Source organism: Phodopus roborovskii, unplaced genomic scaffold (assembly GCF_943737965.1).
Source record: "Phodopus roborovskii unplaced genomic scaffold, PHOROB, whole genome shotgun sequence".
NCBI lineage: Eukaryota > Metazoa > Chordata > Mammalia > Rodentia > Cricetidae > Phodopus > Phodopus roborovskii.
This window is the reverse complement of record NW_026125308.1, coordinates 55388-70022: the sequence shown is the minus strand read 5'-3', so window position 1 is coordinate 70022 and position 14635 is coordinate 55388. Positions and strand designations below refer to the sequence as shown.

The window sequence follows — 14635 nt, the reverse complement described above, 5'->3', positions numbered from 1 at the left end:
GTATCTTCAGTTTTTCCTTCCATGTTACTAAATCTCTTCAAAGACTTAAAGAGAAATGCAAGGAGAATTAATGTATCCTTAGAAAAAGCATAAAGATTCTTTGTACATTGTTGACTTGTTTGAAAACACACATCACCCATGTAATTTCAGCTACAGGTGATCCAGAGGCCCCTTCTAGCCCTCAAGGGTACCCACCCACACATGTACATGAACACATGTACACAAAATAAAATAATTTTTTAAATCTTTTTTAAAGATAGAAATAAAATTGTATATTCTTTCCTTTTCACCTATCTAATGATTCTCTCCAGCCCTTCCCCACTCCTCTTCCCTTCCTTCCTCCTTCTCCCTCTCTTCTCTCTTTTTTGAGACAGGGTCTTATATATCTTAGCTGAGACTGGCCTTGAACTGATTCCTCAGCCTTTGCCCACTGCACCCAGTGAAAATATTTACTCATTTTCTCACTTCTACAAAAAATAAGTGGAATATTAGCCAGAAAACATTGCCTGAGCCTCCCTGGTACAGAATTTAAACACCACGTGGCTAAGAAGGTGCTTTCAATTTCCCGCCAGTATCCTCATGAAACGGAAAGACACAGTGACCAGAGAGTTTGTTTCTATGTTGAGCAATGTGCACGGTGTGGATGAATCATAGCTTGTCCCAGCTCCATGAGCATCTGGATGGTGCAGTTCCCTGGTACACAAGAGCCTTTAATAAGCCAATATGTTTGTTGAAGACATTTTCTCAGAAAACACTTGGGACATCATTTAGCATTTATTCTTGCAATCAAAAGGAGATTTCTAGTGGAACAAGTTATAAAATAACAAGTTTAGAAATTATGATGCAAATGAGAATGAAGTGAACTCTGTTGTAGGGTTAATACATTGTATGCAACTGGCTTTGGTATTTTCTAACAGGTGTTCATTTGAGAAAGGCATAAGCTTTTAAAAAAATTTTTTATGTGGTCACTAACACAGATATGCATGTTGCGTGAGATTGGACGGTCAGCACCCAGAGAATGCAACAGGCTCCCTAACTGGAGCCTTCAGAAAGGAATTGCTGCTTCAAATTCAACTGTTCTTTCAGCCTTATGTGGGCTCTGCATGGCTTAGTGAGAGTGAATGGCAATTAGCTTTACATGAGGCCTGATGATCATACAGATGGGTGTGGTAACTCCTTTGGAAACAGCCCTATCCTTGAAGAGGGACAGCTTAGGGATCTAAAGCTTTGCTGGAGTAAGCACAAGGCTTTGGGTCTCAGGATACCTAGATGCAGAAGGGGTTCTGTATGAAGGCAGAAACAGGCAGGGGTCTCTATCTCAGTTAAGAGCTCAATTATAATATAACAGATTTCTATTCATCTTCCATACCTTTAGTCAGGAGTTTTCCTCTGAAGTATAAATATATTTTAGGTAGTACTTTCATAAAATATTATCAAATCCTGTCTAAGTACTATTTGTTCCACTACCACTGTTTGCTGAGATTTCACTCAGATCTGGACAGGGGACTAGACATTACTCCATCCTCTAGGTCTTCTACCATCACCCTTGGTGGATGGTACCCTCCCCACTGACAAATGAGGACTAGAGCCCTGGAGTCTGCTTACTTTCCTATTTATCTGAAGGATGACTAGAGGTAGCACCCAGGTCCATTTCCTTCTGATGCCTGCTTTATGTTCTAGATTGAATTTATCACAGTCTCTGTATCTACTTTCAGGCTGTCAATCACTTTTACAAAAAAGCTTTATAATATTGGTCTGACATTTTGCTTACTTTAGTATCTATGTGTTTAGTAGTTGTGTCTTTTGGAAGAGCCTGGATGCCTTGCTTCTTCATGTTTCTTGTGTTCTTGTGTTGTGATTTACACATCTGTCGGTTTGCACTACTTGTCTATATCTGGGGGCCGTGGGAGTGTTGGAGTCCTCACATCTGGTGTACAGAGAATGTCAGTATAGCAACACTTATTTCTGTTGCAGAAACTTTTCTTTGGGTGCTGGCTTTCAGGGACACATGCCAGGTTAGCATCTCCCACTTTGCCAGTCAGTCTTGTTGTTCTCTCTGCTAGTTGTTCCTCTCTCCAGCTGCTTCACTGTCCAAGTTGCTCCTTGGTGAGCTCTTCCTTCTCACAATCTGACCCTGCATGGTGGACAGCTCACATTTTCTATTTCTAGACATGTCCCTAGTGCCCACACTTGACTGTTCCACCACCCACTCCAAGCTCTACTTGGGAAGCATGACAAGCAAACAGATGGCCCAAGCTGTGTCTCTGTTCTGGCCTTCCTCACATGCTGAGTCCAGTTACTCCAGCACAGCTGCTGAACATTTCAGCTATACTTCTGTGCATTCAGCCAAACCTTGCATTTACTGTTGATTCCTCCTTGTCCCATGATGTAGACAGAGTTTCTGTCCCACAGCCGTTTAGCCCCAAATAAACACTCAGGAGCTTATTTGAATTATAAACTGTTTGGCCAAAGGTTTAGGTTTCTTACTGGCAAGCCCTCTCTTACTTATCAGCCCATAACTACTAATCTATATATTTCTACATGGCCTTATCTTACTGGAGAATGCCTGACATCCTATCTTCCCGAAGCTACATGGCGTCTCCCTGACTGTTCCTCTCTGCCTTTCTCCCTTAGAATTTTCCTCATCTAGTAACCCCACCTATATTTCCCACCTGACTACTAGCCAATCAGTGTTTTCCTCATCAACCAATAAGAGAAACCTATATAGAAGGACATCCCTCATCACCATGATCTGAGTCCAATCTCTTGACTAATTTCCCCTCTTCAGCTACCTCCACAGGCTGGCTTCCCTGAGCACCCTCCTTGCCCGCTTACTCCAGCAATTACCAATCTTCTCTCATATTTTTCCACTGTCCCTTTGGACTCTTTCCAATACAAGTTTTGTTTTGAGGGTTTTTTTGTTTTGTTTGTTTGTTTGTTTGTTTTTTGAAAATTTATCATCCATTTCCGACCATGCTATTTCTTTACTCAAAGCCTCCTGTCGACTTCCTCTTGCAGTTAGAATAAAGTCCATGTCCTTGCAATGTCCAAAATAAACACGAGGATATATATTTAATGCTATTCAGTGCCACACAGCAAAAGCAATAATTTGTCATAGAACATGCAGGTGTAAGGCAGCTGCACAGGGAACAAGGAACCTTGAAATGAAGGAGTTAGAGACAAATGCCTCTACCAAGAAGACACAGTGGAAAGACACAGCATTTTGAAGGCAGTGGTGAAAATGCTGGTCCATTCCTTAAGCCATCCTGCTGCTGCCTGCGCCTTTACTCTAAACTCACCTTCCCTTAGGGTCATCCCCTGCAGAAGCTTTCAGAAGTACTCTCATTGTCCTTCATGTTCCACCAGGCTGAAAAATCTGCTGGAAATAATTAAATGCTTCATTCTTGTTCCAGAAGTGCTAATTAAGGTGGGGACAGTTGGGAGATTATCTTTTTCTTTTTAAAGATTACTCATTCGTGGGAAGCTGTTTTGAGAGCTGCTCATACCCAGGAAAGTCTCAGTAGCCCTTCTCCCCTAAGTTCTCAACCTGCGTAGCAGAACTCATAGCTGAGAGGTTGTTACAACAAGGTTTAGAATAGACTGAAGATAGATATATGTGCAGTGTGGGTTTTAAAGGACTTCCCAGCAAGGAGAGTTACTGGGGTTGAGTCAGCCTTATGTCAGTCATTCCCCCTGTTTACACCAAAGCAAGGACATGGGGCTTCTCCCGAGCTCTGCTGTCCATCCTAAAGTGCACACATTTGGAAGTTCCAGCCCCCCATCAGCACTGAGTGTGTTGTTTGTTGTCATGTTGGGTTCTATGAGACAAATGGGCTTCAAAATAATTACAGCTAAGATGTCAATTCTGAGATTGCAACCATAGCAAAGTCCCCTCCCCCTCATCTGCCTCACTTTCCTTGGTCTATTGAGTTAGAAATGGTTCCTAATGAGGGAATTCCGTTTGGATTTTCATTTTGGTAAAGCTAACATATTATGGCTGTTGACTAGATTAAGACTGACTACTCTTTCTTAGGTGTGTCACAGCTGAGCATGGAGCAGCAGGGGCTAGAAGCACCTGTCCCATGCTGAATGGAACAGAGCAGTGTCATTCTCTCCCAGCTGACAGCCTCCCTGGTATCTTCTCTTCTACTGTAGGTCCAGTGCATTTGAAGTGCTGGCCCTGGATGGAACCAGCACAGGAGTCCTTCAGTTCTCCACTGCCCAGGACTGTGCTGACTGGTTGCGTGCAATCTCAGCCAACATCGGTGACCTGACGCTTCAACATGTGAGCATATGGCAAAGGACTTACTCCCACTTATGTTTGCCTTAGCAGCAGTGATGAGAAATTTCCAAGTATAATTAATGCACTGAAAGGTTGGGTCAACAGATCAGATACCTAACTCAAATAACTAAAACTAAAATTATTAAATGTCTAGATATGGACACTTGGAAACTTTCAGGTTAGTTCCTTCCCTGTCTGTGTCTCTATCCCTCCTATTCTCTGTCTTGCCATACACATAAACAGGAGAGAGAGAGAAAGAGAGAAAGAGTCAAACTGTGTTAAAAAAAAAAAAACAATGTGGGCATTTTTATTTGTATAAACTACTAACTGGTATAAATGCATACACCCTGGACAACCTAGTTTTTCTATGGGCTCCCCAAATATATACACACATAGACATGAGCACAAACTGTCTGCCCTCTCTCTCTCTTTCTCTCCTCCCCTCTCTCTCTTTTTGCCCCCCACACACCCCAATCATGATCATTTATTTTTTCCAGAGAATGTCATCATTCTAGTGAACATTTGTTTTTTAAAACTGTAAAAGGACATACCTAACCAAAAACACTGAAGGTGTCTGGGTCAGAAAAAAAAGTATTCTATACCCTTGGGTGATACGTTTAATGTTCAAAGTCAGTAAGATTTGTAAAATAAATAAATAAATAGAAGTTGTTAGGGAAAGGAGAGCATCAACTCCTTGTTAAGTCTCTCATGAAGTACAACAAGCTATAGCTATGCAGCTATGGCAGGATAGGCCCATAACCAAAGGCTTGGCCCAGCTCCCATCTTCACTCCTGTTGTGGAGGTACTTTCTTACAAGCCCGCCATCCTTGAGCCCCAAATAAACATATAGTGATGCTATATTAATTATTAAGCTGTTGGTTGGTGGCTAGGACTTCTTATTGGCTGGCTCTGTCTTAATTATTAACACATAACTACTAATCTAATATTTCCTTATCTTATTTTACTGGAGAAGGGTCCGGACCTGTTACTCCTTTGGCAGCCTCCATGGTGACTCCATCTGCCTATGTTTCCCAGAATTCTCCTCATCTCCTAGCCCTTCTTATACTTCCTGCCTGGCCAGTCAGCCAATCAGTGTTTTATTCATCAACCAATAAGAGAAACATATATACAGAAGGACATCTCCCATCACACTCCCTCCCAATCCCCATGCTGTGTGTTTGCACTCCATTCCTCAGCCTGGTGCAACATGTGATACCCTGTACCTCACAGTCTAGTGCCTGTTGCTAGTGCCTGCTCTCCTCTCATTCCTCATCCCCTGTGTTGTCCTGCCCATTGCTAGACAGAAGTTGGCTGGATAATCTGAGATGTTTAGGGATGCAGTGATATATGAGATTTCTACTCTGAAGACATGAGGAGCCATCTCTCTGCTATTGTATAAAGAAGCACTTTCCTACATTCTTGGTTTTAATGTTCCATGCTTTGAATCCCGGGGTCTAGATGGATAGATTTTTTTAATTAATTAACTAAATAGATAAGTAAGCAAAGAAAACCACAAAGCAAAGAGGCAGGTGGGGCTGGATTGGCACCTGAAAAAACAGGAGTGAATACAGGGTTCTCCTGACTGGGTGACTATTGCAGGTGAATCCTGGGAGCACGGCAGGGCAGACATGTGGGCTCACAGTCTTGGACTTCCATTTCTTCACTGTTGAAATCATTGAAAGTGACATCTACAGGGTTTGGGGAAATAAGTAAAGAATCGACTATCCACTGTGGCCACTGGTCACTGTGGTTAGATAATGTGATACAGTGTAGAGGCCATCTCCCTTATTTTCTTTCTACATGTTTAAGCATCTGTCACCCCACAGCTGCCCTCACTTCGATGGCTGGTATTTAGGAACAATGACATTAGTGTGCCTGTGTACTTCATTTTGTTTCATTGTTTTCCTGCTTTGAGAATTTTTGTGATTAGTGTGTGTTTGCTATGGTTGCAAGATACAGCATAAAGACAAAATAAAAAAAATAATAATAAAAATCTTCCAAGGAAGTTTCCTGGGCTGCTTAATTTCAGCTGCCATTTAGAGAGGCTGAAAAATGAAGGCATTAATGTGTGTAGCACACTGACCCCTCTCCATCTTCCCTCTACAGATGAAAATGGCAAATAAATGCTGCTCTCCCTGTGACCAGGTAGGTATATGCCTTCAGCTCAATAGGATAACAACCCCACACCCAGTGCATGCTTCCCAGTGAAATTTAGATAAGGAAATGCTAGTGAGAATCACACGGAATTTGGTATACCCTGCCCTAAATGTGAACTTTATATTCTTTATTCAAGGGGACTGTTCTGACTGCCCATGTTTAATGAGATAACTGTTGTCTGTGGGTTGCATCTGGTAGAAAATATTATCTGAGCAGCATTTAGAGAGATCTGTGTGAACCCAGAGGGGATTTAGGATAGAGAAAGGCCTGTGTGACTTGGGATCATTTTGTGATATGATGTTGTTGACTCAATAGCATAGTTCTCATCTCAAAGGGAGTATGAGAGTTTGTTCTGGAATCAAATTTCAGCAATTGTAGGCAGAAACAAACATGGAGGTTCCCCCCATCACCCCCAAATACTGTCTTCCAGTGTGGTAACACTTTCTTGAATTTTGTATGGCAACAGAACAAGGCCATTCATAGATAAAGGCAGTTTTCAAATACAGTGATATGAACATTGTGGATGTTGTTTGTAGCAAAGTGGAGAAATCTCTAGAATAGGTTTCACAGGTTCTCTGGTAGTATTCTCAGCTTTGGAGCTCAAGGCAGCAAGGAGTCTGTTAATTCTGAAAGGCTCTACCCTGACGTCACAAGGATGGTAGGTCATACATGGAGGGAGCCATGAATAACTGTTAAGGGAGGTAAAGATAGATTAGGATGATTTGGCTGTGGATCTGACCACAACCAAACCATTCTTATACAGTCCTCAGCACAGGTGGAATTCAGCTTATGAGATCCTTACCAGTAAGCTGCTGTGGTTCTCAGAAGGTGCTGACCCGACAGGTGTTAATGTCAATGGATGGGATTCTGTCACTCCACTCTGGGCAGTGTTTGTACATCATGTAGTACCTAGGGCAAGGCTCCCCTGGGAAGGCAGGCCTCTCTTTGGCATCAGCACTCCATCAGCTCTTAGTGAGTACTCTTGTCTCTCCCTTTTGTAGAATACTTGTTAGTCACATATGAGACTGAGTATGTGAGGGGAAACTTATTTATAGTTCATTGGTTTTGAACTACATCTTTTATAGGTTTTCAGAAGCAAATGTTATAGCTTAAAATTAAGAAAACTGATACTATAATAGATTCCTCTTGTTTAAATTGGTGAATATGAATGCCCTTTAACAGTGGTTAGCATTGGAATGCACATTCACTGGCCATCCTATAATCAGATTCATGACAACCCTAATTGTCATCATAGAGCCTTCATCCAGTAACCAATAGAAACAAATACAGAGATCATATACAAACACAGCCAATCACTGGGCTGAGAGAGGAGGGAAGGATTATATGAGGCAGGGGGGGTTAAGGTCATGACAAGAGAACCCACAGACTGGGCTCACAGGAGCTTACAGACTCTGGACCAACAGCTACAGAGCCTGCATAGAACCAACCTAGACTCTCCTCATCTGTGTGACAGTTTTATAGCTTGGTCTGTTTGTGAGACTTCTAGCAGTAGGATCAGGGCCTGTCCCTGATGCTTGAGCTGGCTTTTGGGAACCTATTCCTCATACTGGGCTGCCTCACCCAGGCTTAATTCAAGGGAGGAGCTCAGTCCTTCCTCAACTTGATGTGCCATGCTTTTTTGACACACATGGGAGGCCTGGCCCTTTTTGAACAGAAATGGAGGAGTGGAGTCAGGGGAGGTAGAGAGGAGACAGGGGGAGGAGAGGAGGGAGGATAAACTGTAGTCAGGATGTAAATTCAGTGGAAAAATTAATAATAAAAAGTAATCCAAATTCAAAACAATGATACCCAGGAGAACATTTCTCTGTCAATTAAATGTTGACTGAGAAGAGAAGAAAATCTGTCTGTTCTTCAATTGGACCTGTTAGTCTGATTTTTATACTGGAAAAGAAACAACTTCTAAATATAATTCTCCTAAATATGAGTTATTACTTTCAATATTTTATAAATAATTATCAGCTATCTGTGTTTTACATGGCTTAATGAGTGGTTAGCCATTTTATGAGTAATATGTCTATAAACTAGAATAGCATACATTTTCTCATATTAAAATATTATATTCCCACTAAACTTCACAGTTTGAGAAGAAATTTCTCACTAATTTTTCCACTAGGACACTTCCACTTGATTCACACATAAACATTTTCTCACTTTGTTTGTTGCTGGTGGGATGTCCAACTGAATTTGTATTGTTTATTTCCATGAATGATTTACTCTTTTTGAAATTAAATTATATTAGCTGCTCAGAACACTGAAGCGTCTCTGTGCTTGGAGAGTCAGATCCTTTGGCTGATCTGGTGGGGGGGGGGGAGAGGGTCACAGGGCTCTGCTACCTGCTGATGTCTCTGTGACCACAGGAGAGATCATTCATGATAAGAAGGTGAAAATATCAAGTCTTCTGGAAGGGGAAAGGCTAGTGGGTTCCAGCATCACTGGCAAGCGATGCCTCCAGGTCATGAATCTGGCCTACTTCAGAGAATGGTGGCCTTGCAAGTGGATACTAACAACTGGCCTACATGGGAAAACCATGGGTCTGTGACCAGTGCATGTCTTCTTTACTGTGGAATTCATATCTTCCTGTCACTGGATATCAAGGGGCTACATTGAAATAACTCTGGGCATTGCAGACACATTGAGGAGCCCACAGGAACTACATGAATCATGTCAGAGACACCAGCTTCACTTGGTGAATAGTACCACACATCACACTTTGCTCACGTGACATAGAACTTGCTGGCCCTCAGTTCTAAGGCCAGCTATGTCCTTTTCTGGCAGAAATAGCAAACAAACTGGCAGCCTCAGTTTCTTCATCTGAACAGCAAAACAAAGCCATGTCAGGCAATCTAAATCTAAAGTTTTATTCTGGGATTTTATTTATTCATTTACTTATTTCTGAACTTAAAATTTCCTTTGTACTTGCCCAGAGGTGTTCTTACATTGGATATTGATGGTGCACCATGCTATGTGGAGGCTTTCAAACTATCCCTACCATCCTGGTGCCTGTGTGTATTTGCCTATAGAGGGCAGAACACATTTGCTTCAAACCTTGTGCACTCTATCATGTGTCTTAGGAGTTGGCATTGAGCCCTTCAAGAATGAAAAGCATTTCTTTCCTCCACTTTAAACAGTTAATCATTGGTTGTTGGTATATAACAAATAATACTTGAATAAATACTTGAAGAAACAGAGGCATCTGTCTTAGTTAGGATTGTCATTGCTGTGATGAAACAAGAAGACCAGAAGCAACTTGGAGAGGGGAAATTATTTGTATTATACCTCCATATCACTTTTTATTATCAAAGGAAGTCAGAACAAATGCTCAAATGGGATAAAAACTCAAACAAGGCAGGAATTAATGCAAAGGCCAAGGAGGGGTGCTGCTTACTGTCTTGCTCCTTATGGCTTGTTCAGTCTGTTTTGTTGTAGAACCCAGGACCACCAGCCTAGGAGTGGTACCACCCATAGTGTGTTAAGCCCACCCTGTCAATCACTAATTAAGAAAATGGCCTACAAGCTTGTCTACAGACCAATCTTATAGAGGCATTTTTAAAATTAATGTTCCCTCCTCTCAGATAACTTTCATTTATGTCAAGTTGACACAAAACTATCCATTATGACATCTGACAACTAGTAAAATTGAGATAAAAAGAACAGAGAATCTAGAGGCTAGTACAAAAGTCACAGGGCATAGAGTCATATGCCCAGCTTTTAACCCTATAAATTGGTGCTCAAACTAGAGCAACTCTGATCTAAAACAAAGACCGAGCTGGCCTGGAGAAGATGGCTGATTGTAAAGTGCTTGCCTTGAAAGAATAAAGATCTGAGTTTGGTCCCCAAACCCACATTTTGTCAAAAAGCCAAGTGTGCTAGTGTGTGTTTATAATCCCAGCAGTAAGGGGGCAGAGAAAGAAAGCCTCCTATGGCTCACTGGCCAGCCAGTGGAGTCTTCTTGGTGAATTTTGGGCCAATGAGAAACCCTTTTTCAAAACAAAACAAAAATCAGCACCTGAGGAATGACAACCATTGTTGACCTCTGACCAGCACTCACATGCACACACACATTGCCAACCTAAACCTAATGACATTAAGCACAAACTGAGAACTCTTTTAGGGAAATCAAAGGGTGTTCACCAAGTAAACTACAAACAGCTTTATTTATTTCCAAAATAAATGTCTTCTGAATTTCTAACTTGGATTTTAATTTAGGGGATGATGATGCCTTGGTTAATACTCCAAGGATAAATATAAGTAGCATAGGAAATTGTTTTTTTTTGTGCAGAAGAAAAAAATGTATAATGACTATCTGGTGTAGGCTTAACCAAATATCTACACTGACCCAATAGAAAACAGACCCAGAACTGAGAGATGAAAATGTACTCTTCTGTGGAGATAGTGAAACCCTGTGTCCCCAGTTAATTGTGTCACATAATACCATCAGGGCAACATTCATGGAAGTGTGATATACACTTCTTACAACATGCAGCAAGTCATTACAAAATTCATAATGTGAAAGATAAGATTGGCTTCCTGTAGATTATTTATGAACTAGCTACATATACATTAAGGCACCCAGTCCGAATAACAGCAAAGCTATAACTTACTTCTGTGCTAAATAATGTAGGCAGAATTAAATTATGCACAGTATTTAATTAAGTTTACATCCAACTAATTGGTGATTCAGATGCTTACTGACCTAAGCTGTTACAGTGGCTAAAGCAGAAGTTTCTCGGCCACTCCTCAGTATGGAGTTCTTGGTAATATGTGCCAGGCATGGCATTGACCAAGTGAGGAGAAACCAACATCACCAAGACACTGATGAGGTGAAGGGCGTAGCAGACAAGGAGAGCCAAATTCTCCTGGCATCACTTTCAGAGGTAGCACTAGGTACCTGTGGCTCTGACAACCCATGGTGGCCTTCAAATGAACTAGAATCCAAGGGTAGTTTGTCCTTGCTGAATTCTGCTTCTGTGGGGAGGAAAAGGTTGAAGCTTCTCCATTTCAGCCAGGAATCCAGAACTGGCCCTTCAGCTTTGACATTCATTTCCTGTTTACTCATGCTTATCCACACTCATTTAGGTACCTGTGAGCCTGACCATCCTCTCTTCTGTGTGGGCATGTCACAGTCCTCCTTGGAGCTCATTGTATATGGTCATATGAAAAGGAGGAAAACAGAAAACCTGGCTGTTGTCATATTTTCAATCTGGAAGACTGCTAAATCCAGACTATATTCAAGGAGGACTTAGATTTCAGAAGTTTTCTCACAGTACAAATGCCATCTTGCTTCTGTCTGAAGACTCTGTGCTCTGGGCTTTTCTAAGACACAGTGTTGAATACTCGTATTTTCCTATGATATTATGGATTCTAGTCCCATTTATAATAAAAGCCCAACTATGTTAAAGCCATCCCAAGCCACATATGAAATTTTCAAAATAATATTATTGTCACTTATATCATATTGATATAACTCACCTTCTTGGGGCACATGTAAGACAAAGTTAAGGCTGGTGACATAGCTGTTGGTAAAGTATTTTGCCTCATATGCATTAGAACTAGAATTTTATCCAAGTAGCTTGTAAGAAATAAACTTGATATGGTGACACATACTTGTACCCTACTGTGGAGCAGAGACAGGTAGAACCCTAGGACTTGCAGATCGGTCAGCCTAACAGACATGACAAGTTCTAAGTCAGTGAGACCCTGTGTCTCAAAAAAACAAGTAAGACAGTGCCTGAGAAATGATAGCCATGACTGTCTTCTCTGTTTTTCATGTATGCATGTGTACACATATTAAGTACACCTGTATGAACACATACACTATACATATTTGAATATCCATATACACTGCTTATAATATACATGCAAAATCTAGTAAATGACCAAAGTTACAGATTTGTATAGCAGTTGTTTGTATTTAATACATATCATATGGTGATTATCTTCAGCCATGGCTGCTACTTTCCACAGAACAATATCCCCTAGCAACAGAAACCATATCTGCCTTTCTTGTTTGTATTTTGGCTGTCAGATGATATCTCAAGGGCAGGTCTATCATGTGTGAGAGTGAATACTGCCAGGAGTTATCGGGCAAAAGCTGATACAGGGCTACTCCATCCCAGGCCATGGGGATTACTGATGACCTTTCTGCTCCTATCCAAACCCTGAACACAAGATCATCACTCCCAAGGGACCCTGGGTAATGTTCATTAAAATAGTGAATAAGGTATATCATTTAAAGTGCTGAGAAGCCATGTTACAAGCAGTTTTTCCCGCCAGCCTGGTCCCACAGCCGTGTTAGCCCCAAATAACACACAGAGACACTGTATTAGATATAAAGCTGTTGGCCTATTACTAAAGTTTCTTGTTGGCTAGCTCTGTCTTAAATATTAACGCATTTTTATCAATTTATATATTTCCACATGGTCTTATCATACCAGAAAGAGGGTCTGGAATTCTCTCTCGGTCCTACATTTTGAATCGCTTCCCTACTACTTCCCGCATCCTCCTTGTCTCCTAGTCCCGCCTATCTTGCTTTCCTATTGGCTAACAGTGCTTTATTAATTAACCAATAAGATAAATATATTTACAGAATGACATCTCCCATCAAAGCCACAACTTTACATCTCTATTGAGGTTAAGGTCAACATGGTCTACATAGCAAGTACCAGGACAGCGAGGACTACATAAGACCCTTCCTAAAAATTAGAGAAAGGGGGAAGAGGGTGGGGTTAGTTAAGAACTCTGTCTTAATCTAGGATTTGTTATTTTTTAGTAAGGTTTTTTTTTTTTTTAAAGGTAATTGGTTTTTCTTGAAATGGCAAAATGGGGAGATGGGAAAGTTAAACTGATGTTACTCAGACCGTTACTACAAAGTATGTGTCATATGTAAATTTAGGTAAGATGGGGGTTGTCTTTTAATATGGTTGAAGTCATTCACTGAATTCTCAAATTACATCAGTATTTCCATTATACACCTGAACCACTTTGTGATTTTATAGTTTACATTTTGTAGAATGAGCCTGAAATTATTTGAGTTGTAAAAATTATGCATTTTAGATTATTTTCATTGCTAGGAGTTAAACTGTGAAGAAAGCCTTAATAGTTTTTTCACATTGTATGATGCTACATGGTTACTGTAAACACTGAAAATATAATTAGCTATTTTTTACATTTGCATAGCCTCTAGTAGAGTGTGACTTAACATTGCATTTTTGTTCTTTGGGTTGTGATCCTTTGCCTTTAACAACTTAATCACCACTCCAGACTGATAACATCATATTTTAAAGGCATACTAGGAACCCACAACTCAGCCACCATATAGGACCATACTCCACAAGGGCCTGGGTATTCACCACAAACTGTCTTAAACTTCTATCCTGTCTACTTAAGTTGGAACTTGTAGATTGACCCAGACTTCTTTGATTTTCCTTCTTCTCTGGGCATACTGGGTTGAAGTTATGGAGCATAGCATGTTGAGTGTTGTTCGTATTCTGCTCTTAGAACACTCTCATTAAGGCTTGGCTTTTAATTTTCCAAGGTTTCCCTCTGCAGGTGGTGCACATGGGCTGGGTAAATGAGAGGCTCCAGAGAGCTGATGACACCTCTCAGACCTTCAGATCCAAGTTCCTGGCCCTGAAAGGCTCATCAGTCTACATTTTCAGCACCCCTCCGGTAAGGATGCCTTTGCAGCTGATGAGGCGGGGTGATTGGGTCCTGGAAGGAGACAGAGACAGGAGGTTTGTTCATGACCTTCTCCAGACCTCAGTGGTTGGAATGGGTCCTGCTTACAGATTAACCACCAATGACTTACTTTGACCTCATAAAGGAATTCATTTCTGACTTTCAGTTCAGACAGCCAGTGAGATATGGTTATAGCATTTCTTTGCTTCAAATATCAGCTGGTGTGGAGGTGGGGGTGCAGACAGCTCTTTGGTTGAGTTATACGGTTGAAGGATCCAAAATGCAGTCAAAGCAAAACACAGCCCCCCCCCACTTCAGATATTTCTAACTAAATGTCTAAATAATGAAATTTCCAAAGTTATTCTTTCCCACACAATTTCTAGATTTGATTAAAGCGAACAGCCTGCTCTAGTGGGACTCACCACAAAACTGTGAGGATGGATGCTGTTTTCCATACTTCTATTTTCCAAACCCCACCTACACACACTGTTCTCAGAT

General features: G+C 41.1%; 1 protein-coding gene across 1 annotated transcript in view; it reads left to right on the top strand.

Annotated features, from left to right (window-relative positions):
* LOC127213763 (gamma-2-syntrophin) overlaps positions 1 to 14635 on the top strand; it is a gene marked incomplete at its 3' end in the record, with an annotated part of 113692 nt that overhangs the window by 57049 nt on the left and 42008 nt on the right. The window contains exons 9-11 of the mRNA XM_051174226.1: positions 4156 to 4285; positions 6389 to 6427; positions 14009 to 14128. Coding sequence (XP_051030183.1) covers positions 4156 to 4285; positions 6389 to 6427; positions 14009 to 14128 — 289 coding nt within the window. The remainder of the gene's footprint in view (positions 1 to 4155; positions 4286 to 6388; positions 6428 to 14008; positions 14129 to 14635) is intronic.